Genomic DNA, 25234 nt, shown 5'->3' on the forward strand with positions numbered 1-25234 from the left:
GTGAGTAGCGCCCGCATATGAAAACGGTGTTCAAACCACACATGTGAGGTATCACCACGATCGTTAGCGAGAGCAATAATTCTAGCCCTAGACCTTCTCTGTAACTCAAAACATGCACCCTGTAGAATTTTTTAAACATCGCCTATGGAGATTTTTAAGGGTAAAAGTTTGTCGCCATTCCATGAGCGGGCGTAATTTTGAAGCGTGACATGTTGTGTATCAATTTACTCGGCGTAACATTATCTTTCACAATAATTTAAAAAAAAATTGGGCTTTACTGTCGTCTTATTTTTTTTATTCAAAAAAGTGTATTTTTTCCAAAAAAAGTGCGCTTGTAAGACCGCTGTGCAAATATGGTATGACAGAAAGTATTGCAACAATCGCCATTTAATTCTCTAGGGTGTTAGAAAAAAAAATAATGTTTGGGGGTTCTAAGTAATTTTCTAGCAAAAAAAACTGTTTTTAACTTGTAAACAACAAATCTCAGAAAGAGGCTTGGTCCTTAAGTGGTTAAAGATGGGTGACCTGTAAGGCACACTGCTGCGCTGTGAATTTGTTTCGTTTTTTTGTCCTGTGTGAGGTGCGAATTTACCGCGATTTTAGGAGTTGGACATAGCTGCAATTGATATGCTAATCATAATGTTAAAAAAAAAAAAGGTGTTAAAGCGGGGGTCCACCGACACCGCCAAGCCAGCAGCTACAAATACTGCAGCTGCTGACTTTTAATACATGGCCACTTACCTGTCCCAGGGTCCAGCGATGTCGGCAGGCGACGCAGAGAACCCACTCGGTTCTCGGCAGCTGCCGCCGCCATCCTAGGTGAGGGAATCAGGAAGTGAAGCGTTGCGGCTTCACTTCCCGGTTCCCTACTGCGCATGCGCGAGTCGCGCTGCGCGTCCCAAGTGGTCCCCGCTCTCTCCTGGGAGCTGTGTGTTTCCCAGCAGACAGCGCGGTGGGGACGGGAAGAGGCGTAGACTCCCATGGGAGTCTATGCCGGAAGTGGGTGCAAATACCTGTCTTAGACAGGTATCTGCACCCCCCTCCCCCCTGAAAGGTGCCAAATGTGACACCGGAGGGGGGGAGGGTTCCGAAAAGCGGAAGTTCCATTTTTGTGTGGAACTCCGCTTTAACTTCCTGTGTACTTCCTGTTTTTTGTGGAGAGTAGTGTGGTGGAATTAGCACATATGTGAACACACACACAAGACCCTTTTTTTTATCGCATTCGTAGAGGAATCACAACGCATGTATGTGAACGACTGTCATTGAAAACAATGACTTTAGGGATGACATGCGAATTTAAAGTGTTTTTGACGCATCGCATTCGTTATGAACTCGCATCAGTGTGAACCGGGCCTAAGTGAAAGTGAAACTGTGACAGAGCAAGATCAGTTTCCCAGCAAGGCACTAAGTGTGCTGTGTGGCATTGCAGTGTAAATCCTGGGACTGAATGGATAGAAACAAATCTTTTTGCAGCTAGACAGCCCTTTTATATATATTTTATCAGTATATTTTGTGGTCTGTAAAAAAAAGTTTAGCTTTCAGTAAATTCAACATAAATCCCTAGCTAAATCTCCAGATACATATCTGCCTGTACAGTACAAGGGCATTGTAGAGGAACCCATATGTAATTACGAATGTGTGCTTCTGAGTAAATCCTCAGGGTCATGTGTGGGTGTCTATACATCTGTAGCCAAACAATCTCTGTATGAAGTAATTATGTAAGACTATAGAGATACCCATAAGAAGAGGAGCAGACAGACTATTGTGGTACCAATTAAGCCATTTATTAGCAAGATGTCAGTGTTTGCATGAATTTACCTCACATAACACAGGAGCTGAATCATCCAGTATAAGTCGGCCGAAGAATGCACCAAACACAACAAAACATTTATCATGGGTTATAAAGGAAATTAATATTTAGCAGAAGCGAGGAATGACAAATATAGTATACAAGGAAAGTTTTGTAACAAAAAAACAGAGGTGGTGGTAAGGCTTTCCATCCAAAACTAAATTACATTTTGGGGCCACGGGATTTAGGGGACCTTGTGCACAACACTACACTTTCCTATGGGACTCCACTCTGGTGTTTTCCCGCCAATGCTCAGGGCCATCTAGGAGCTGCCCATTTAATGATACAGTCCCCAACCCTTTTTTTTTTTTTTCTAGATCATAGCATCTGAATATTACCAACAATAAAAGGCCAACTCAAGCCTAAACTTTTTTTATTTTTGTACAGGGTCCCCAGTGCAGACATTGAACCCCACTTCCTGCCCCAGTGGAAGTTCAAGAGTATGGAGTATGGAGATGGCAACAAACGCACATTTATTTAGCAGTGTGGACCAGTTTGAACATTTTACAGTTTATTATCTCACTATGGGTTTCCTATACCACTGACACCCTCACCCTCTCATTTCTTGTCCTGGTGTCACTGGGAAAGGAAGTGAATGGAAATCCCCATAATAATGACATAGGCAACAATAAAAAAGACAAAAGTTTTGCATCTTACCTACTTTATAAAAAACTTTAAAAAAATGTTTTTTTGTGGAGTTGAGCTTTGAAGACCTTTTCAAAATGAGAAAGAACCTCTGAATAGAAGCCATTTTTTATAGGCAAACTTTTATTCAAGCTGGCTATAGATGAAAAATCAATTATTTTCCGATTTTTTTTTTTTTTTTTAGAAAAAAAAAGATTCCCCTGTCCACACCAGTGAGGTGAATGGAGGAATCGTCCTCACTGTGCCATTGTATTCCGACGACGGGACTCCTCCACTGTCAGAAAACATTGATCAAAGGCTGCAAATTTCAAGGCCTAATGGCGAGCTTGCATCTCTGATAAAAGGATCACAAGGCCTTACCTGAACTAGAACTGCTCTGACCTAACAGACCTCATCAGCACAGGAATGGTAGTTCTGTTCTGTCAGTAAGGTGCCAGATCACTGACTAATGCCCCGTACACCCGAGCGGAATTTCCGTCGGAAAAATCTTGGATGGTTTTTGCGACAGAATTCCGCTCAAGCTTGGCTTGCATACACACAGTCACACAAAAGTTCTCTGAACTTTCGACCGTCAAGAACGCTGTGACGTACAACACTACGACGAGCTGAGAAAATGAAGTTCCGAGCATGCGCCGAATTGTTTCCGAGCATGCGTTTTTTTTGCACGTCCGAATTGCATACAGACAAACGCATTTTTGGATAGGAACTTTTTCCGACCGAAAAATAGAGAACCTGCTCTCAATCTTTTGCTGGCGGGAATTCCGCCAGCAAAAGTCCAATGGAGAATACACACGGTCGCAATTTCCGACCAAAAGCTCTCATCGGAGTTCTGCTGGCGGCATTTCCGATCGTGTGTACGGGGCATTAGGCCCCTTTTACACAAGGCGGACTCCGCTTCCACGGAGTCCGCCTCGGTCCGCCGGCTCAGCGGGAGATCTCTCCGTTGATCTCCGCTGAGCCGGCGGGTGACAGGTCCCTCTCTGCTCACTGAGCGGGGAGGGGCTTATCAAGAGCCGCTGCTGCCTATGGAGAGATCGGACGAAAACGGACAGCATGTCCGTTTTCATCAGATCTCACCCGATCCGATCCACCAGCGATGGATCTGAACGTAGGGGCATCCGTCTGCTTTTAGCAGATTGGACCGGGTCGGATGTCAGCGGACATGTCTCCGCTGACATCCGTCGCTCCATAGGCTAACATGGAGCGCCCGTTCAGGTCCGCCGTCATAACTGACAGGCGGACCTGAACGGTCCGATCGTGTGAAAGGGGCCTTAAAATGGCTGTAAACCCTTTGCAACCACTTTTTTGCTACAGGTAAGAGTATAATTAGGCTTACCTGTAGCTACACTGGATATCTCCTAAACCGTGTAGGTTTATATCCCCTGTATTTGCATGTGCCAACGTCACTGGCACATGTGCACTGAAACAAACTGAAGCAACGGCACGTACGTGCCGTTGCTTCAGTTAGACTGCGTTACCGGTGGCTCCCACGTGCATGCCACGTGCAAACTCCGGAAGCAATGTCGCCGGCCGGAGCAGGGTACAAGGACGGCTGCAGGGGCTTCGATCTCAGGTAAGTAATTCATAATGAGCTAGTTTGCCATGCATACTAGCTATTATGCCTTTGTCTTGCAGGCTTTTTTTTTTTGTTTGTTTGTTTTTGTTCTTTAGGGTTTACAACCACTTTAAAGTGATAATAAAGCTTCTTTTTTTTATTTTGTTTTTTTAAAACAAACATGTCATACTTACCTGCTCTGTGCAGTGGTTTTGCACAGAGCAGCTCTGTTGCTCTTCTTTTCGGGTTCTTGCCGCCGGCACTCCTGGCTCCTCCCCGGTCGAGCAGTGCCCCCAGAAAAAGCCGTTTGCCCCGGGGGAACCACTGTCTGTTTGCTCCCAATCTGCTGCTCTATGCATCCATAAGACACATACAAGGTTTCCCCGAAAATAAGACCTACCCCAAAAATAAGACCTAGCGTTATTTTCCAGGAGGGCTGCAATATAAGCCCTACCCCGAAAATAAGCCCTAGTTTAAAATGTTTGTAAAATCCTATAATCCACTCTATTACAGTAGTATATAATGTACAATGTGTGTGTTTCTGTAATATAAATGCGGGGAAGAGAGCTCTGGCGGGTCACAGAAGCGCGGAACAGCGCTATAACGAAGGTATTTGGCACATTTATATTACAGAAACACACACATTGTTCATTATATACTACTGTAATAGAGTGGATTAAAGGATTTTACAAGCATTTTAACTCAGTTCACACTGGGGATTCCTGTCAGGCAGGGAGAGAGAGGGGGAGAGAAGACAGCACATTGCATGGTAAGACCTAACCCGAAAATAAGCCCTACTGTGTCTTTTGTTGCCAAAATGAATATAAGACCCGGGCTTATTTTCAGGGAAACATGGTAGAGCTGTGTCTCAGCCCCGCTCTCTCCTCATTGGCTCACTGGCTGTGATTGCTGTCTCAGCCAATGAGAAGGGAGTGTCCCCATACAGCCGAGGCTATCATGAACAACGCTGGATCAGAGGGGGCTCAGCTCACGATTGGGGGGTCCGCTGCACACAGAAGGTTTTTTTACCTTCATGCATAGAATACATGAAGGTAAAAAAAAAACTTCAGCCTTTGGAACCACTTTAACCTATCTGCCAAACATATGTTTGAGCAAAATAAAAAAAGTTTGATGCGTTAAAAATACTGCAATGTGCAGAAAAATACCCCCTGATCTGTCAATAAAATAAAACATGCTGCTAACATTGTGTTTGACATGACAACACAGTGTCTGTGTGGCAGCGAAATCTCAAGCAGTGTTGTCAGCCTGTACCTCCAGACTGGGCAGATGTACTGAATATATATCTACGTTGCCCAGGCATTGACTTTTATTATTTTGAGTTGATCTTTTTGTTATTCACATAATGACATTATTCTTTGTTATCTGCATAATGTTTGTTCTTTGTATAATGCCAGCAGCGACTTGAATGACTTTGCTGGATGTTTTCAGTTGTTCCTAATAACCATATCAAGAGGCAGGCTGCTCTGGGTTATAAGATCCATCAGTCGGGAGTCGTTCCTCCCTAGTCCTGCTAATGGATTTAAAGTGGACGGTGATGCCCAGACAGAATTCAAAAGAGAAAATGTTAAAAACCAACATGTGCCCAATAAAGAAGAGGTCTCACAATGTACAGATTTTATTTATCCTGGGGACAAAGTACATGAAGCACTTTATCCCATTTTTATATGTGTTGTAGATTTAAAGCTAGTGAGGTCAACGGTGTGCCACTCTCCCTTAACCAGTGTCCAACCATGCTGCTCAGAAAGAGACAAATTGATGAGACCTGACTGCAGTGGTTTTGGAAATGCTTGCCCAAGACCAATATCATCACAACTCATAGGGAGGGATGTGTCACAGCAGATGTGGAATAAGCAGGTGAGCTGCAAGGAACTGTCAGCAGCAATAGGAACGCCCACAAATTGGGCTTCGAGCAGGGAGGGAGCTGCCGGGCAGAAATGGAAAAGAAAAAGGATCTACTACATATTTGTTTGGCATTTCAAAGTTCAGGTATTTCAACAATAATCTGTGTAGCTGAATTTAATCTTTTTCATTGCTCCTGAGAGTTCTTCTTTAAAGTAGAACTAGATGGCAAAGCTTCTTTTTTTTTTAAATTATAGTAAAGCTGGCCATACGCTAGTAGAATTTCCTTCGAAATGTTTCGCTTTATAAACACTTGCTCGATTTTTTCATTATTAATGAGGTCAAAATGATGTTTCATTTTGACGTCAGTGACAAAGAAATTTGAAGGAGGAGGATGGAAAATGTTTCCCAAATGTCTAACACTGTATACTGTATGTGGTTTTGGATTGGGAAAGTCCATTTGTTCCAAAATCAAATGTTTAAAGCAAATGGAATTTTGAAGTACTTTCGAAATATATCTGTCAAGTCTTCAAATGCATGAGAATTTTCATACAAATGTTCATACAAATTTTCATACAAACATTTTTTTTCTAAAATCTAGGGAAGCACCGGTACCGATACTGGTAACTTTGCTGATACCAAGCATTTGCGCGAGTATTGATACCGGAACTGATATTTTGTGTTAATACAAAATGAATGGGCACAAATCGCACTGCAAAGAATCGCATGCAATATGAACAGGAATGTGGTGCGATTCCTGTCCAAATCACATGCGATTTCCCCCACCGCTCCTGTGTGTGTGTACAGAAAGGGATTAATGCTCCATCTAGTGGGCAGTTTAAAAAATGTTAAAACTCACAGTACCTATCTAGCCACATGCAAAATAATCTACATAGGTGTCCCGGTCCAGCAATGATAGCAAATCACGGCCCCTGGAGGTGCTCACAGGGCTGGAGGTGATGTAGAGGCGGCTCGCCACCAAGCTGACATCACTTCTACCCTAAACCCACGAGGTCCCAGAACTTCTCCTCCAGCCCTGTGAGCACCTCCAGCCTCCAGCGGCCCTGATTTGCTATCATCAGCAGACTGGGACACCTATGTAGATTATTTTGCATGTGGCCAGATATGTACTGTATGTTCTAACATTTTTTAAACTGCCCACTAGATGGAGCTTTCCTGTTCAAATCACCTGCGATTCTTTGCAGTGTGATTTGTGTCAATATTTTTTGTATTGACGCAAATCGCACTGCACTTAACCGAAAGTATCGGTACTCATACTTGCCGATTAAAAAAACAGTATCGGTGCAACTCTACTAAAATTTACTGTTGTATGTCCAGCTTATGGTAGTGTTATAACCCCTGTGAGGTTTTTTTCTCCATATTTGTCCTACTGGGGAGATTTCCCCTCATTTCCTGTCCCATAGCCAAAGCAAGAATTAAAAGAAAATCCCTGGTTGTCACCAGAATTGGTGTCCATATTGGAAGATTTCTCCTCTATGCCTGTTTTCATGACAACCCAAATTTGGGGGTTTTATTTCACTTTCCTTTATAAATGGTAAACAAAATAAGCTGGGTGAATCTCCCCAACGGGGGCATAAGATGGCAAAACCCTGGCAGATATTCTAATCCCTCTCCACTCAATCCAAAACTAAAAAAAGTTTTGCCTTAAGTTATACTTTGAGGTTTTCATGTAGCCTCCTATGCCCTAGGTATAATGACACAACTTTATAGTAGAAGAGCAGCATACAAATGTTACTTTAATTCAAACACAAAGCCCATAAAACAGCACCCACCAGACACGTTTCCACCCTACTGGGCTTTAGTCAGAGCCAATGACACAAGTGCTTTGTTGGAAATATGGTCTGCTTCAGAATTCCTCAACTGACATTTCTGACAATGGTGTATTTTCAAACACCGAGAGCTACAAAACGGGAACAAGGTGATCATCACCTGAAACACTTCACAGTTAGTGATCTCCAAAAGCAATCCAAGGGTAAAGATAATCCTACACAAAAGCTCTTTGTGCTAAGCTGGTTTCAGTTCCGCTTTACTTTCTGATTCTTCTTGGTTTTTTGAACCACATATTTTCTCAGGTAACAATACAGTCGAAAGTGAAAATTAAACTTTGGTATGAATTCGGGAACAAACTTTGATATGAATTCAGGACCAAGGCCTACCCTACCTACCTAGTTCAGAGGTCTTCAAACTTTCTAAACAAAGTGCCCGTTTGTGGCTAGCATGAGTAGAAAACACCCTGGCGTCAAGGGGCGTAAACAATACCCTATCAATAAATCAGTGGGAGGAAAGAGTGCCCCATTGTTGCTATCAGGGGAGGGAGTAGTGCCCCATTGTTGGTATTGGGGACGGTATCGTTCCCAATCCTTGGTGCCAGTGGCAGAAATTCTGCCCCATTGTAGATGTCACTTGGAGGAATAGCGATCTGTATCAGTGTGAGGAATAGTTCCCCAAGGGCCAGATAAAGTCAAACAAGGGGGGAACTGGGCCCAGTTTGGAGACCACTGATCTAGACACTGCTGTAGTGCACAAGTACACAACACTCCATTTTGTTGGTAATCTGGTGATCCTGGAAAGCACTTCCTAGTGATGCTGGAACACCCTCTTTGCTTTTTTTTTGCTCCCTTTTGGCCTGTGAATATACTATTTTGTTATATCTGTTCCATAAGTACAAAAAAATTTTAAAAATAGCCATTGATCCTGCTGAGAAATATTGTGAGGGAATATCTTTCTGTACGCTCTGCCTCTGCTGCACTCTTATCAGTTAACGCTGTTCCCAGTGCTCTCTGTGGACTAGACTGGAGAACACTTGCTACCCTATGTTTTGGAGAAGTGGTGGAGGTGTTCTGTGGTCCTAAAAAACTTCCTGCCTCAGGGTGACAATGCCGCTTCTCCACAGACAAAGCCCAGCGAGTGAGTGTTGTCACCCTAGGAAAGGAATTGTGTTACTGACAAGATCACCAGGTAAAAAAAAAAAGTCTGAACTAAATAAAAGTAATGCAGCTGCCACCTTCATGGACTTGGTTTAAAAACACCTTAAAGTAGAGCTCCACCTGTTACGCTGTTACGATACTCAGCCAGTCTTGACTTGAAGAAAGCAAGTAGACCAAAGAGTGGTGAAATGTATGAGTGTGTGGTTAATAGATGAAATGCCTCTCAGATATAAAAGGTATACCTACAGTGTATTTGTCATGGCATTAAAATTATCTAATGTAACAAGAACACTGATTTGCAGGCACCTGTAAGGCCTGATTCACACTTGTGAAGGTTACATTTTGCATATTGCGGATGCATTTTGCGTTTTTTCAATACACATCTTTAAACCATTGAACTCTATGGCACCAAAAACCAGAAAAAAAACTGGCCCTTTCCATAAAATGCACAGATGTGAACTACATCCATAGGAAACCAAATTAAAGGGACCGTTGTGTCTGCAAAACTGAAAATGCACTAAAAAATGCATAGGTGTGAACCAGGCCTAAGTGGTTGTAAACCTCAGACATGAAATATGAACAAAGCATATCCCTCTATTGTGTGTACTCCATTGTGTTGTAATCCAGAGCACTAAGTGTCATTTCTGTCCACTGCCTCATTCCTCTGCTATCTGATGAGTTTTCCTGACACCAAGAGAGAAATGGTGACGGGGATGGCACAGACTGTGATTGACAGCCTCAGCTCTGTTCCTGTGTGTGTGTGAAGGGGGTGTGTTCCTTCCCTCCAATCAGCTCCCAGAGCTCTTGTACAGATCGTAACTGCAGATCCCCACTGCCTGCTTTTTAGAGCTGAAAGATCCTGTGTTAACTCTGAAACTTTGAATGGATGTAGAGGAGAGAGACGGCTGTAGATAAACAGGTACAACTTGTGTGGGAGGATTTGTTTCATCTCTGTGTGTCACCTGAGGCCAGTCACTTCACTGGGTATATGTAAGGGTTTACAAACACTTTAGGAGGCATGCTAGTACCTCATTGAACCTTTAAATCAATAAGTGTCCTTTCGGAGCCTGTGAAACCCAGGCTCAGGCTGTACACAGGGCTCTGATTTTTGCCCAAGTCAGTGCCACCAATGCTTTCAATAGCCAAACCCTCAATGGACTGTAAAAGCTCAACTTGACTGCCGAATGATAAAGTGGGTCATTGAACCAGGAGGGAGTGGGGCTTAGTGGGGACCTGAGTAGAAGAAGCACATACTTGCAGGTCCTTTTTTTAGGCCCTGACAGGTTGGCCATATATGAGCAAATTAGGTCACCTGACTCATGACCTTAGCTGTCCCTAGTGATCTGGACATCCTGCACCCAAACAACCATATTGTATAGGAAGCACAGAATAAGTCAGTCTTTCCCAACCCTATTTAACATGGAGAAACCCTTGAAACAACTGCTAATAAATACTAAGGCTACAGCTTACATATTACTGACGTTATGGTCAGTGGGGCAGAATGCTCCTTACTCTTGTGATCAGTTTAAAGAATTCCCTCTTAGAGATAGCTAAAAAGATGATTGGTGTTAGTGGTAACTTATCTGAGAGGCAGAAACTGCTCATTGCTCAAGGGAACCGCAAGCAACCTCTGGAGGAACCCTTGAAACAACTTTCTGGTCTCAAGGAACCCATGCTGATAAATACTAAGGCTACAGCTTACCAATTACTGGCATTATGGTCAGTGGGGCAGAATGCTCCTTACATTTGTGATCAGTTTAAAGAATCCTCCCTTACAGATAGCTAAAAAGATCACTGGTGTGGTCAGTGCTGACTTATCTGAGAGGCAGAAACTGCTCATTGCTCAAGGAACCCCAAGCAACCTTTGGAGGAAACCTAAGGTTTCATGGAACCTTGGTTAACAGCTTTCTGGTATCAAGGAACCCATGCTGATAAATACTAAGGCTACAGCTTACCAATTACTGGCATTGTGGTCAATGGGGCAGAATGCGCCTTACATTTGTGATCAGTTTAAAGAATCCTCCCTTAGGCCCCTTTCACACGTGTGGATCCGTGTTGGTATGACCCGTGAATATCCGCATGCTCAGCGGGGGTTGCTCCGTTAATCCCCCGCGGATGACAGGGCGGTCCCTGTGCACACTGTGCAGGGACCGCCCTGTCAGATCTCCGCTCTCCCCTATGGGGGATCGGATGAACACGGACCATCTGTCCGTGTTCATCCGATCCGCTCTGCAGACGGATAGAAAAATAGGATTTTCCTCCGTCTGCAGAATCGGACAATAGCGTGGCCGGATGATGTCGGGTGTTGATGATGTTCATCCGCTGACACCCGCTATCCTATAGGGATGCATGTATGTCCGTATTTCATCAGAAAACGGATGGATGATACAGACATACAGTCCGCTCGTGTGAAAGGGGCCTTACAGATACAGTGGGGATCGAAAGTTTGGGCACCCCAGGTAAAAATGTGTATTAATGTGCATAACGAAGCCAAGGAAAGATGGAAAAATCTCCAAATGGCATCAAATTACAGATTAGACATTCTTATAATATGTCAAAAAAAAGTTAGATTTTATTTCCATCATTTACACTTTCAAAATGACAGAAAACAAAAAAATGGTGTCTGCAAAAGTTTGGGCACCCTGCAGAGTTAATATCTTGTACTGCCCCCTTTGGCAAGTATCACAGCTTGTAAACGCTTTTTGTAGCCAGCCAAGAGTCTTTCAATTCTTGTTTGAGGTATCTTTGCCCATTCTTCCTTACAAAAGTCTTCCAGTTCTTTGAGATTTCTGGGCTGTCTGTCACGCACTGCTCTTTTAAGGTCTATCCATAGATTTTCAATAATGTTGAGGTCAGGAGATTGTGAAGGCCATGGCAAAACCTTCAGTTTACGCCTCTTGATGTAATCCCCCGTGGATTTTGAGGTGTGTTTAGGATCATTATCCATTTGTAGAAGCCATCCTCTCTTTAACTTCAGCTTTTTTACAGATGGCATCAAGTTACCATCCAAAATTTGCTGAAATTTTATTGAATCCATTTTTCCTTCTGCTCGTGAAATGTTCCCTGTGCCACTGGCTGCAATACAACCCCAAAGCATGATTGATCCACCTCCATGCTTAACAGTTGGACAGAGGTTCTTTTCATTAAATTCTGTGCCCTTTCTTCTCCAAACGTACCTTTGCTCATTCCGGCCAAAAAGTTCTATTTTAACTTCATCGGTCCACAGAACTTGTTTCCAAAATGCCTCAGGCTAGTCTATATGTTCATTTGCAAAGTTCAAACGCTGATTTTTGTGGTGAGGACATAATAGAGGTTTTCTTCTGATGACTCTTCCATGAAGACCATATTTGTACAAGTATCTCTTTATAGTGAAATTGTGTACCACAACTCCAGTGTCTGCCAGATCTTTCTGGAGGGATCGTGCAGTCAAACGTGGGTTTTGAATTGCTTTTCTCACAATCCTGCGAGCTGTTCTGTCTGATATTTTTCTTGGTCTTCCAGATCTTGCTTTAACTTCCACCGTTCCTGATGACTGCCATTTCTTAATTACATTCCAAACAGAGGATATTGACATCTGAAAATGCTTTGCTATCTTCTTATAGCCTTCTCCAGCTTTGTGAGCGTCAGCTATTTTCAGTTTCAGTTTTCTAGATAACTGCTTAGAAGAACCCATGGTGCTGATTGTTGGGGCAAGGTCAGATGAGTCTGGCCATTTAAAACTAGAGGTCGACCGATATGGGTTTTTCTCTGGCCGATGCCGATGCCGATATTTAGAAATCTTGGTGGCCGATGGCCGATATGTAATGCCGATTTTTTCGGGCCGATATATTAGGCCGATTTTTTTTTTTTTTTTCTTTTTTTTTTTTTTTTTCCTTCATCTCATAAAATTTAACAGTTAGACCCCTTTCACACTGGGGCGTTTTTCAGGCGCTTTTGGGCTAAAAATAGCGCCTGTAAAGTGCCTGTAAAACGGCTCCCCTGCAGTCTCAGTGTGATATCCCGAGTGCTTTCACACTGAGGCGATGCGCTGGCAGGATGTTAAAAAAAAGTCCTGCAAGCAGCATCTTTGGAGCAGTGTATACTGCTGCTCCACCACTCCTGCCCATTGAAATGCGCACCGCTGCCAAAGCGCCTGCAAAGCGTTTCGGCAGCGGCGCTTCAGGGGCGCATTCAACCCTTTCCTCGGCTGCTAGCTGGGTTATAAGCTCCCCGCTAGTAGCCGAATAGCGCCGCTAAAATGACGGTAAAGCGCAGCTAAAACTAGCAGCGTTTTACCGTCAACGCATGCCCGCTGCAGTGTGAAAGCAACCTAAAGTGATACAGAAAATTTTTTACATTTAGGCCCCTTTCACACATGCGGACCGTATGTCCGTATTTCATCCATCCGTTTTTGGATGAAATACGGACATACATGCATCCCTATGGGATAGCGGGTGTCAGCGGATGTACATCCGCTAACACCCGATGTCATCCGGCTCCGCTCTCGTCCGATTCTGTAGACAGAAGAAAATCCTATTTTTCTATCCGTCTGCAGAGCGGATCGGATGAACACGGACAGACGGTCCGCGTTCCTCCGATCCCCCATAGGGGAGAGCGGAGATCTGACAGGGCGGTCCCTGCACAGTGTGCAGGTCCCGCCCTGTCATCTGCCGGCTCAGCTGGGGAAAACGGAGCGATCCCCGCTGAGCAGCGGATGTTCACGGGGCGGATCAACACGGATCCGTCCCGTGTGAAAGGGGCCTTAAACATTTATTAAACAAAACAAACCTCCAATCAGTTCACTTGTATGTAGAATTTAGATTAAAAAAAAATATTAAAAAAACTATATCTTAAAAATAAATACACAAAAACAGGTAATCAAAACTTTTGGACGAAAAAAAATGGGCTAACTTTACTGCTTAGTTTTTTAAAATTTATTAGTGTATTTTTTTTTTTTTAAATTGCGTTTGAAAGACCGCTGCGCAAATACCGTGTGACATAAAATATTGCAACAACCGCTATTTTATTCCCTAGGGTCTCTGCTAAAAAAAAAATATATAATGTTTGAGGGTTCTAAGTGATTTTCTAGCAGAAAATACAGGATTTTTACTTGTAAGCAACAAGTGTCAGAAAAGATTTAGTCTTTAAATGGTTAAACTGAGAACTTCTACACACAGCACTCAGTTCATTCAGAAGTGTAAACATTGTATCAATTCAGGTTCTTTTTATCAGATTTGGCAGGCTGCCCAGAGAGAGGAGAGAAGTCGCTTCACAGAAGAATACAGGCAACTTGTATTGACTTCAGAAGTCATTTACAAGTTGCGCTGAGTTATATCGGCCTTTTTTATCAGCACAATCGGCTGATGCCGATTAAGAAAAAAACACCAAATATCGGCCGATATATCAGCCGGCCGATATATCGGTCGACCTCTATTTAAAACCTTTGAGATTGACATCACCTGGTCTTCCCAGACGATGATTGAGAACAATCCATGACACTGGCAGGTCTCAGCTTTGCAAAGGGGGCAGTGCATGCTATAAATTCTGCAGGGTGCCCAAACTTTTGCAGACGCCATTTTTTTGTTTTCTGTAATTTTGAAAATGGAAATGATGGAAATAAAATCTAACTTTTTTTGACATATTATAAGAATGTCTAATCTGTAATTTGATGCCATTTGGAGAATTTCCCATCTTTCCTTGGCTTCGTTATGCACATTAATACACATTTTTACCTGGGGTGCCCAAACTTTCGATCCCCACTGTAGCTAAAATTATCACTGGTGTGGTCAGTGCTGACTTATCTGAGAGGCAGAAACTACTCATTGCTCAAGGAACCCCAAGCAACCTTTGGAGGAAACTTAGGATTTCATGGAACCCTAGTTAAGAAAAGCTGGAATAAGTAGTGCCAGGCACAGAGAGCTGCCCTACTTCCACTAAAGATTTCTATTAATTTGTACAAGTGCACTTGCAAATATCATATACTAAACCACTATTCAAAACAGGTTACTAGAAGCTTATTAAAACATATAACAAAATGTGTAAACCTGGTGTATTTGTACAGCAGATTTATTTATTACAGCTTTGTCTATTATTCATGCTGTTGTTCAATCTCTTGCAGTGTTATGGCCAATATTCTGCTCTCCAGGTAAATATTCCTTAGTCTAATTTGTTTCCCTACCATGTTTAACTGTCAATTTATCAGAATGAATTTTCAAAGAGGTTAACTGGGCTTTAGATTGAATTCCTGCGGTTCTAGAAACTAGAAATGCGAATAACGTTAGTCTGAAAGAAAGCTGGCTACTGAGTATGTCAGTATCTGATATAATTGGATACTTGTCCTTTAAAGTGTAGACATTGCCATTATAATGTAATTTTTAGTTTCCTATTTGACTTTCAGCTGAAATGAGCAGAGCCCTAAATACAATGGGGGGGGGGTACCAAATAGTGGCACAAAGCCTGCACCACTCTGAAACTGAGAAAACGGAGCAGATCCTGCTTTAAATTAACACCTATTCTGGCTAACCTGTGTTAGATCTTTATACTTACCTATTTTTAGACCGCTCCGGTCCAGTTATGTGATCTCCCCTGTGTTAGCTAGTGCTGACTGCAGGGGAGAGGAGAGACTGTTGGACAACAGCTAGCATTGCCTAGGATGTTACCCATAGGCTCTTATGGCCCAATCATTGTTGGCTCTCCCTTCTCTCCCCTGCAGTGCCGCGGATCATGTGGCCAGAACCGAGCAGCCTGTAAATAGGTAAGTATACAGATCTTTGTTACACAGGTTAGTCATAATAGGAAGAATAATTAGTACCAATGACGCACTCAGGTGTTCCACTGAATGTAAATGTCCTCCTTAAAGTGCTAATGTGTCTGCAGCCATCCCTTAGGTTATGAGAAGGGTATGTGGATGACTTCAAGACAAGAAAAAAATAACAAGGGAAGCACAAACCATAGTGCAATTAACCACTTTTCTTAAAATAATATGTAAAAGATAAATGAATGCACTCACATGCTCAATGAACCAGCGTGCCTTTAAAAATATAAAACAGAATCCAAGATGGGCTGGCCAGAGCTCTATCTCATTCTGTAGCTGGAAAGCTTCACTCCTGTCTGTGGGTCTGCTGCTAGTGCTGATATGCTGGGGAAAGGAAGCTACAGACACCCGCAGTGTCAATGCTAGATGTAAGATAGTGGATAGTCCAGAGCACTTTCTGGAAGAGCGTGGCGGGTTGCCATGGGCAACCATGCGAGTTTTGGGGGCATGTCTCTCCTTACTCAATGATCTCATAATCATAATAGGTCATGATAGTTGTTAAGGGCGGGGGGGTGGGGGAGCATTTTTAAGAGTAGTTAGGTTTTGCCAGAAATTCTACTTTAAAATGGAACCTCACTCTCTTACATCAACATTGACTATTTTTTTTTTTTATAATTGTGAGAATGCCAAGGACAATGGCTGCAACATTTGCCCAACAAGTCAAATGAAGAAAGACAATATACAATATGTTAGTAAAAGCTAGAAGAGATCAAACAGTGCTGGGTCTAATGGCGTATATTAAGAAACATTTGAATGTATGGTGATCAGACTAGTAGGTAGCAAGTAGAGAGAAGAGGGCAGGCCTCAATTTGTAGATTAATAAGTGCAATTTAAATTAAGAGGGGTGTGAAATGTCAATTGGAGGATCATTGGTTAAGAGTCTGAGTAGATACCATTGAGTATTTTGAAAGTATTGCATTATTGATTGTTGAGAGTCTACAGACAAGGTTAGAATAGAGAATTCCAAAATGTTGAAGAAACTTTGAATCAACATTGACTATTTTTACTCCTTATGCTGCCAGCATTAATAAATAGATAGGAAAATATATTGTATTTACTTGGTTTAAACAGTTTTTTACATTTCTTTAGTTACTTCCATTCATGACCAGAAATGCTAGGGGGGTGTTTTTCTAAGTGATTTCTTAGCTAAATAAAGTATAGAGACATGGGTGGGTGGGTGAGTTTGCTTTAAAATATAAAAAATATATTAACTAGCGCTTTTGGTTCGTGGTGCTCAGATACAGTGTAGTTCCATTTTAACCAGCAGCCCCCCAAAAATATACTATTTATTTAGAAATTATTAAGATTAACACAAATCCTTAACATAAATGATGGTCTTATGCATGATATTTTGTACAATAATTCATTTGGATAGCCTTTTTGTTTCCTGTCCTCATATATATTATAAATGATTCAACAATCTTGATTGTTTGGGGCTGGAATTTTTCTACGCATTTCATGACATCTCATTCATTTCATCAGGAGAACATGGAATAAGTATAAAAATATCTCGCTTTTAGCTGGCCTATACATATAATCATAAAAACAGCTTCATCACATCAGGCAGTATACACGATCAGATACAACCCAAGTAGTTGAGTGGGAGAGCTGCAGGAGGTTTAAAATCAGAGGTTCACACTGGACCACAGAAATCAGAGTTCCACACTGGACCGCAGAAATTAGAGGTCCAAACTGGACCACAGAAATTAGAAGTCCACACTGGACCACAGAAAACAGAGGCTCACACTGGCCCACTGATATCAGAGGCTCACACTGGACCACAGAAATCATAGGCTCACACTGGACCACAGAAATCATAGGCTCACACAGGACCAAGGCAATCAGAGGTCCACACTGGTCCACAGAAATCAGAGGCTCACACTGGACCACAGAAATCAGAGGCTCACACTGGACTACAGAAATCAGAGGCTCACACAGGATCAAGGAAATCAGAGGCTCACACTGAACCACAGAAATCAGAGGCTCAAACTGGACCATCACACTGGACCACAGAAATAAGAGGCTCACACTGGACCACAGAAATCAGAGGTCCACACTGGTCCACAGAAATCAGAGGCTCACACTGGACCACAGAAATCAGAGGCTCAAACTGGACTATCACACTGGACCACAGAAATCAGAGGTCCACACTGGACCACAGAAATCAGAGGTCCACACTGGATCACAGAAATCAGAGGTCCACACTGGACCACTGAAATCAGAGGTCCACACTGGACCACAGAAATCAGAGGTCCACACTGGACCACAGAAATCAGAGGTCCACACTGGATCACAGAAATCAGAGGTCCACACTGGACCACAGAAATCAGAGGTCCACACTGGACCACAGAAATCAGAGGTCCACACTGGATCACAGAAATCAGAGGTCCACACTGGACCACAGAAATCAGAGGTCCACACTGGACCACAGAGGTAAGCTATATTCTTGGTTATTACATCCGACAGGACTCTAATACAATCAGTGTTGATAGGCGATCACAATGCACATATACGTACAGTTGAATGAATAAGGTATACAAAGGAGTGTGATCCCAACTGGCACCAATTTGCCTTATACAGTCCCCCTTGAATGTATAAAACAAAAGCTTTACTTGTTGTCCCTGGGAGTCATCTTTAACACACAATGAATAAGGCATAGGTGCAAGTCATTAAAAGGCCATCTATGACTCCATAATGATGGTCACTGTATAAAACAATCCATTATTCACTGGTATCAGCTTTGTGATGGCAGCTTTCTAAGTACAGAGGAAGAAAATGCAGAGTTAAAAGATTTGCAAAGTTGCTTGTTGTCCTTGGAAATATTAAAAAAGCTAACGCGTTTAAAAAAATGCAATTTTCCCTTAATATAATAGATAGCAGCACATAAAATAGAGGCATAAAGGAGTCTTTTTAATAACATAGAGTAATAATGAACTGTGCCCGGGACATCCCACTGTGCAGTTAATTGAAGTCAGTAACTGACTGGCTACTATTAGTTACAGCACAAGTTCCGCCTGCTTTAAATAAGCTTTGTCATATTCAGACTAATCACTGTATTATTGAAATGCATTTTCCCCATGCACACCACACAAAGCTCTTAATACAAAATACATTAAATAAACTTTAATAAAACCTGGCAAGTAATAGAAAATGAATGCTATAGACTGTCACCGCAGGTGAAGCTTTTTATTTTCTCAAGGATCTTCTCAGAGGAAGCAATCAATAGCGTTTTAAGAAAATACAATTATTTCTAATCAGGAGCCAAGAGAAAAATCCATAAGGAGAAAGGGCCAAGCATGAGGGTTAAGAATGTATCATTCGGGGGTATACAGAATGCTCAGTATGGGGTAAATAAACCCCTGGCGTTTCTGGGTTTAAGCCAACTCTATTATTAGTGGCCTCCATTAATGTAAGACCCATAATGCAAAATTATAGAAGACTGCAAAGCGCAGCTGGGTTCAAAACACAATTAACCTGTCGGGGTTCTCTGCAATCAGAGCAACCCACTAACTACTCTCACAGTAAGAAAGTAGGAAAATCGCTCCCTTTAAAAAGTGCAAAGCTGTTGTGGCTTAATAGGATTTTCATTTTGTAATCACAAGTCCACAAATGATCTGACAGTCAGCATTATGCAATGGGCTCGAATCACAAAGCTAACACATCATGATAAGAAAATGTTATTTTTAAAAAAGTGACAGTTATTTTCAGTTGAGTCCAAGATTTGAAAATTACAGCCACAGAAACAAATAAAAGATACTTGACCTTGTGTTAAAGCGGAACTAAAGTTAAAAATACCGTATTTAACTTAAAATCAGGTGCCTCGAAGGGGAAGGAGAGGAGTGCCGCCGAAATAAACAGAGCCGAATGTACTAGGCTCAGCTCGCAGTCAGGCCTAGTCCCACCTCCTAGCATTTACGTCCCGCCATTGGACCGGTGTTGTGTCCATCATAGGAGCGAGGCCAAGGGGCGGGACTGGGCGGGACTGCGAGACGAGCCGAGTACACAGGACATCCAGCTCTGTCGGCAGCGCTCGCTCCCTCCTAAATTGAGTACCAGTAACAATTTAAAACCGATCATCCTGCAATGATGGGCAAGGCTGCAGATGGACACTGATAAGGCTGCATTGATGGGCATTTAAAATGTAAGTTTTTTTTTTCCTTAAACTTCCCTTCTAAAAGTTTTTTTCCTTAAACTTCCCTCCTAAACTTGGGGTGTGTGTTATACGCTGGAGCATGTTATACGCCGATAAATGCGGTACTTATCTTAGTTCCAAGTGCCTCGCCGGTGTTTGACTCTCTTGACTGGCTGGTACAGGGTGGCGTCAGTCCAGTCACCCCGAAACACAAGCAGTATGCCAGAATGTAAACTGAGCTGTGCATGCACAGCCCAATGTACATTCTATGAGAGATTGTGAACAGGAAGGCAAATGTATTTATTGCAGAAGAGACATGCAATAAAGATCTTGCCTGTTCTAAATTTTATATTTTTTTACTTTAGTTTCTTTTTAAAATGGAAGTGAAGTCCAAAATGCTTACCTCTGCTTCAATGAACCAATGCCAGCATCTTCTCTTCGACTTCTTCGGCCATCTTGATTGGCTAGTGCAGGATGCGCAGACAAGCACTGTGCCAGAATGTAAACTGCCGCTTAGTGTACATTCTACAGAAGACTTTGGACAGGCAGGTAGGTTCATTTTAATGCAGAAGGGACATTACATGTCTCTTCTGCAGCAAAGAGCCAGCCTACTACCATTTTTTCTTCTTTTTAGAGATTAGTTTCACGTTAAATCTTTGTGAATTGAGCTTATTGGGAGGAATTAACAAAACTTCCTGTGCCATTATAATGGCGCAGGAAACTGGCCAAAGCAGAGAGACTTGTTTAAGGTTTATCTTTGCCACTTACACCAGTTTCTATTTCAGAATGAAACAAAAAAATGATTGCCGATTCTGCACCTAATTAACAAAGGGATCACAACACTTTTCAATGTAGAAAACTACTGCAGATCCCCGCCAGATGCCTGGTAGCACTCCTGCTAGCTATCCTATGTCTGGCACAGACACAACATAGAAAAGAGCAGCGGCTCTCCAGGGTCTATGCCTCCTCATTTACTGAGACAGCAGCAGAGGCCATTGGCTCCCTCTACTGTCAATCACAGCCAGTGAGCCATGAGGAGAGGGCTGATCCACGCTCTGTGTCTGAATGGACAACAGAGCAGTGGCTCGGAAGCAAATCTGCTCAGGTGCCCCCATACCATGCAGCTTGTTATGGGGGCACTCGGCAGGAGAGAGGGGCCAGGAGCGCTGGTGGGGGTCCTGATAATAGGAGGTTTGGGGCTGATCTGTGCAAATCCACTGTACAGATCAGGTGAGTATAACATGTTTGTTATTTAAAAAGCTCAGCCTTTAATAACACTTTAATGCGGAGTTCCACCCAAAAATGGAACTTCTGCTTATTCGTTACACCATTCCCTGGTGCCACATTTGGCACGTTTCAGGCAGGGGGTCCCCTTCCCCACTTCCAGAGACAACGCCACAGCAAAGCTCTGCCCCCTCCTCCTTCCTCAGCCACCGGCCCAATTAGAAAGCGCAGCGCACTTCACACATGCGCAGTAGGGAGCCTGCTGTGAAGCCGAAAGGCTTCACTGCCGGGTTCCCTTACCGGCAATGGCAGCGGCTGCACCCGACAGCCAATCCGAAGATCGTCTGGGGTGCCAACATCGCGGGCTCCTTGGACAGGTAAGTATCCATATATTATCTTCAGTCAGCAGCTGCAGTATTTGTAGCTGCTCACTTTTAATTTTTCGTGGGGTGGGCGGACCTCCTCTTTAAAGCAGCATTTCTCAACCTTTTCAACACAGGAACCCCTAAAATAACTTTCTGGTTTAAGGGAACCCCTGCTAAAAATGACTATGTCTACAATTCATGATACATCAGTGGGAAGAATGCTCCTTACAGATAGCTAAAAACATCAGTGGTGTCAGTAGGAACTTACCTGAAAGGCAGAAATTGCTGATTACTCAAGGAACCCTTAGAAACCTCCAGAGGAACCCCAGGAATACTGGTTGAGAAACCCTGACCTAAAGTCTACAGAATAACAATGCACAGTTCCATGGTCAAAAATTATACAGATTGTTTAAATAAGTCTTACATTTTGAAGGCAAATATTAAATATTTGGTTCCCTAGCACTTTCTGATCCAGAGGCGTTCTAAGGGGTTGCGGTCCGCACCCGGGTGACATCCTCCCGACGGTGAAGAAAGCCCTGGTATTTTTTTTTTTCTTTCAGCTGACCCGTTCATCCCGCAGCCCGCTGGGATGGAACAACACACCTCCAGCGCCACGGCCGCGCCTGGTGTGTCACTGTGTGTCCTCCTCCTTCTTCTTCCTCCTCCCTACCCTACTGAGCCAGCGAGCCTCATCCTGTGACATCTCACACTGCACTGCAGACATGATGATGACGTCACTACACACACTACTAGTATCTCCACCTGGGTGGCGCGGCGGCTGCACGCTGTGAAGCTGCCCTCCTCTCCAGACTCCAGGTGCCGCCTGGTGCCCAGATTCGGAACAGGTGCGCGGGGGTGGGGTGTCCTGGTGTCCACCGCTGGCCCGAGCCCAGGGTGAGGTGTGTGTGTGTGTGTGTGGGGGGGGGGTGACACCATGTTATACCGCACCAGGTGACCCCAACCCTAGTGGCGCCACTGTTCTGATCACAAGGTGCCTAGGCCTTTAAGAACCATCTCAATTTATTAGCGTATGGACAGATCAAAGGTAGGAGACCTGCTCACACCAAACCTCATAAGATACTTCTGAAAGGCCAGGTTATCTTGTGACCAGAAAGCGCAGAGGAAACAAATATATTATGTTCATCGTTACAATCTTGTAAAGATTTTTTTAGACAAACAACATTTTTGTTAATGCTGCGGGGCCACGATGAGTGTAAACTTTTATATTTTAGAACTGATTTGAAGGTACCAAAGTATTTGTAAATTCTATGAAAGAATAAGATGAGTAGACAGGGATAAAATGATGTTGAAAGACCAGTCATCCTACAACTGACATTTCAGAGTGAGCAGAGGGATGACCTTGGCAGTCTCCCACTGCTTTTTCACTGCCCTGGATGTGGAGAGAGGACACCATTGTCTTCTTTCCATATAACTGTATCATAGAGAGTGATATCATAAGCCTGGCTGTGCTGAGTGACGGGGTTGTGCAAATCTCAGGACTGGATAGGAAGAAATACAATTCTTTTGGCAGGTAAAATGGCTCATATATACAGTATGTTATTTACAGTATCTGTGTATTCAACTGTTTGCCTTCCGTCTTTTTTCTAGTTCAATTACCGGATGGCTTTTTCTACCCTCAAGACACCTATCCCAGTCCCACCTATCCCTGAAGCAGTCTCACTTTAACATCTGTATTATGATAAATTGATGTTATGCATTTCACCGTACAATGCCAAAGGTGGCTCTTCGAAAGAGATTCATTGCAGGATTTTTTTTAAGGGGTAAATATTCCAGGACTTTACCATACAGAAGAACGTAAAAAATATATTGTTTCTACTCACCATTCTTATCAGCTCGACGGAATATCTAAAAAAAAATAAAAAATGAAATAACGTTACTGGCTTTGACATATAAAAAGTAAAACACATGTAGCGCTACCCCTGCAAGGGCCGCTGATTTATCCCAGGCAGGGTGGATTTGATTTAAATCAAGTCGATTTAAATCACTAGTAAAAAGGCTTGATTTAAATCATAATTCTTTAAGAGCAACTGTCATTTCTGTCCTGCAGTGGCTCATCAGACCCGCTGTTGACTCACCGACAATCCCATTCACTTTAATGGGACGGCTGGTGATGCAGCAGTGACACAACAAGGTGAGGGACGTGGCGGCAGCAGGTGAGTGGATGCCCGCTAACAGGCACTGCCATGATGGATCTGAAATGACAGGTGCTCTTTAAATGTAAGGACTCATTCTTGCTGGTAGTTAGAATCTTTAATATTTGCAAACAAAATGAAGGTTTCCTATTTGGATAACAAGCTGCCAGGTTAGTAAAACAGCGAACCGATTCAATCATACAGTTTGTAGTGTACATAGATTTGCAAAACAATGAGATAACGGAATATTCATGAACTTTGTTGTATGTATCTCATGGTTACTGTGAAATTGTGTGAATGCATCAATGCAGTGCATGTTATCTCAGCTTGCAGAGCTCGGATTCATTGAATGAGGTTTACCAAAAATGTAAATATTGCAGAATACACAGCCACATGCTACATAACTAAGCTCCATTTCATGCTGAATAAACTAAATTATTAATGTATCTTAAATAGAAAATTACCTTTAGATAGATTTTTACTCCAAAAGCATTTTATTAAAATAAATTTGATTAAAAAAAAAAATCAGACTTATATAAAAAAAATAAGATTTTTTTTTTTTTAAATCATTGATTTTTGTCCACCCTGATCCCAGGTTCCTCTCTCTCTGTATTGTAGGGGAAGCCAGGAACACAGCAGCATTCACGCCTCTGGCTCAATAAATAGTCTAGGGCAGGGATCACTAAATGGCAGAGCACGGTCTGAGCCCGGACCGCGGCCCCCACTTATCAGCTGTCTGATCTCTCTCGAGTCTCCCGCCGCTACTGTCATCCTCACAACAGGTAGGAGCGGGAGGTGCTGCAGAGCGGGAGTCTTTTCAAATTAACACGCGGGTAATCGCCTGCTTGTTATTACGGTTGGGCAGCTCCCGCCCTCTGTCCAGATCTGCAGCTCCTCCCAACCCTTGCCCTGCTGTGAGGATGACAATGGTGGCCGGGTGGGATACTCAGCAGAGCTAACACAGCTGATAAGTACCTCTACCATACCAAAGGTAGGATAGTGCAGGTGAGACTTGTATTTAAAGGGGCACCCCTTGTGAAGGGGCAGTATGATGTAAGGGGCACTGTGACGTAATGGGGCACTGTGACTTAAAGGGGCACTGTGGAGTAAAGGGAACTGCAATGTAAAGGTGGGCTGTGATGTGAAGGGGAACTGAGGACTCTGCGAGACTGCTTTAAAGGGGGACTCTAGACACTGATGTAAAGGGGTAATTGTGATGTTAAGGGGGTTGTGATATGAAGGGGGGGCTGAGGATACTGGCTGTGATGTGTTATAGTGCAAATATGAGATTTGGATCTTTGGCAAAAGAATATTTTACTGACTGGACCTCTGTAAATTTTAATTCAAGACCCCTGGTCCAGGGGTGCCTTTTTTGTATTTATTGCAAAGTAACTTGGATAGGGTAGGATAGGGAGCTGTGGGATAGAATGCTGAGCAGTGATAACAAGACAGACACCTTTCTCTCTGCAGCTGCTTCTTAGAACAGTCCGCTCAATCATTTCTCAGGGAATGAACGGCACTGGGGCACCATAGACAATGCCCCAGGCCAGGCAAGCCTAAGCAATAATGCATCAAGGGGCCATCAGCAGCACAATCACCCAGGTTCTTCCTGCATCAGGCAGACATTTGCAAAGGGGACTAGTCCCTTGGTGGGATAACCCTTCTTTTTTAGCCTCCAAGATTTCTGCTGGGAACTTGATGTTCTTGGCA

The 25234-nt window shown here is 43.1% G+C and overlaps 1 protein-coding gene across 2 annotated transcripts in view; it reads right to left on the bottom strand.

Annotated features, from left to right (window-relative positions):
- NECAB2 (N-terminal EF-hand calcium binding protein 2) overlaps nt 1-25234 on the bottom strand; it is a 370725-nt gene that overhangs the window by 284822 nt on the left and 60669 nt on the right. For both annotated transcript variants that reach the window (XM_073605449.1, XM_073605451.1), the window contains exon 2: nt 23213-23237. In XM_073605449.1, the coding sequence (XP_073461550.1) occupies nt 23213-23237 (25 nt within the window). The remainder of the gene's footprint in view (nt 1-23212; nt 23238-25234) is intronic.

The sequence above is a fragment of the Aquarana catesbeiana genome, linkage group LG11, assembly GCF_042186555.1.
Source record: "Aquarana catesbeiana isolate 2022-GZ linkage group LG11, ASM4218655v1, whole genome shotgun sequence".
In the NCBI taxonomy this organism is placed as follows: domain Eukaryota; kingdom Metazoa; phylum Chordata; class Amphibia; order Anura; family Ranidae; genus Aquarana; species Aquarana catesbeiana.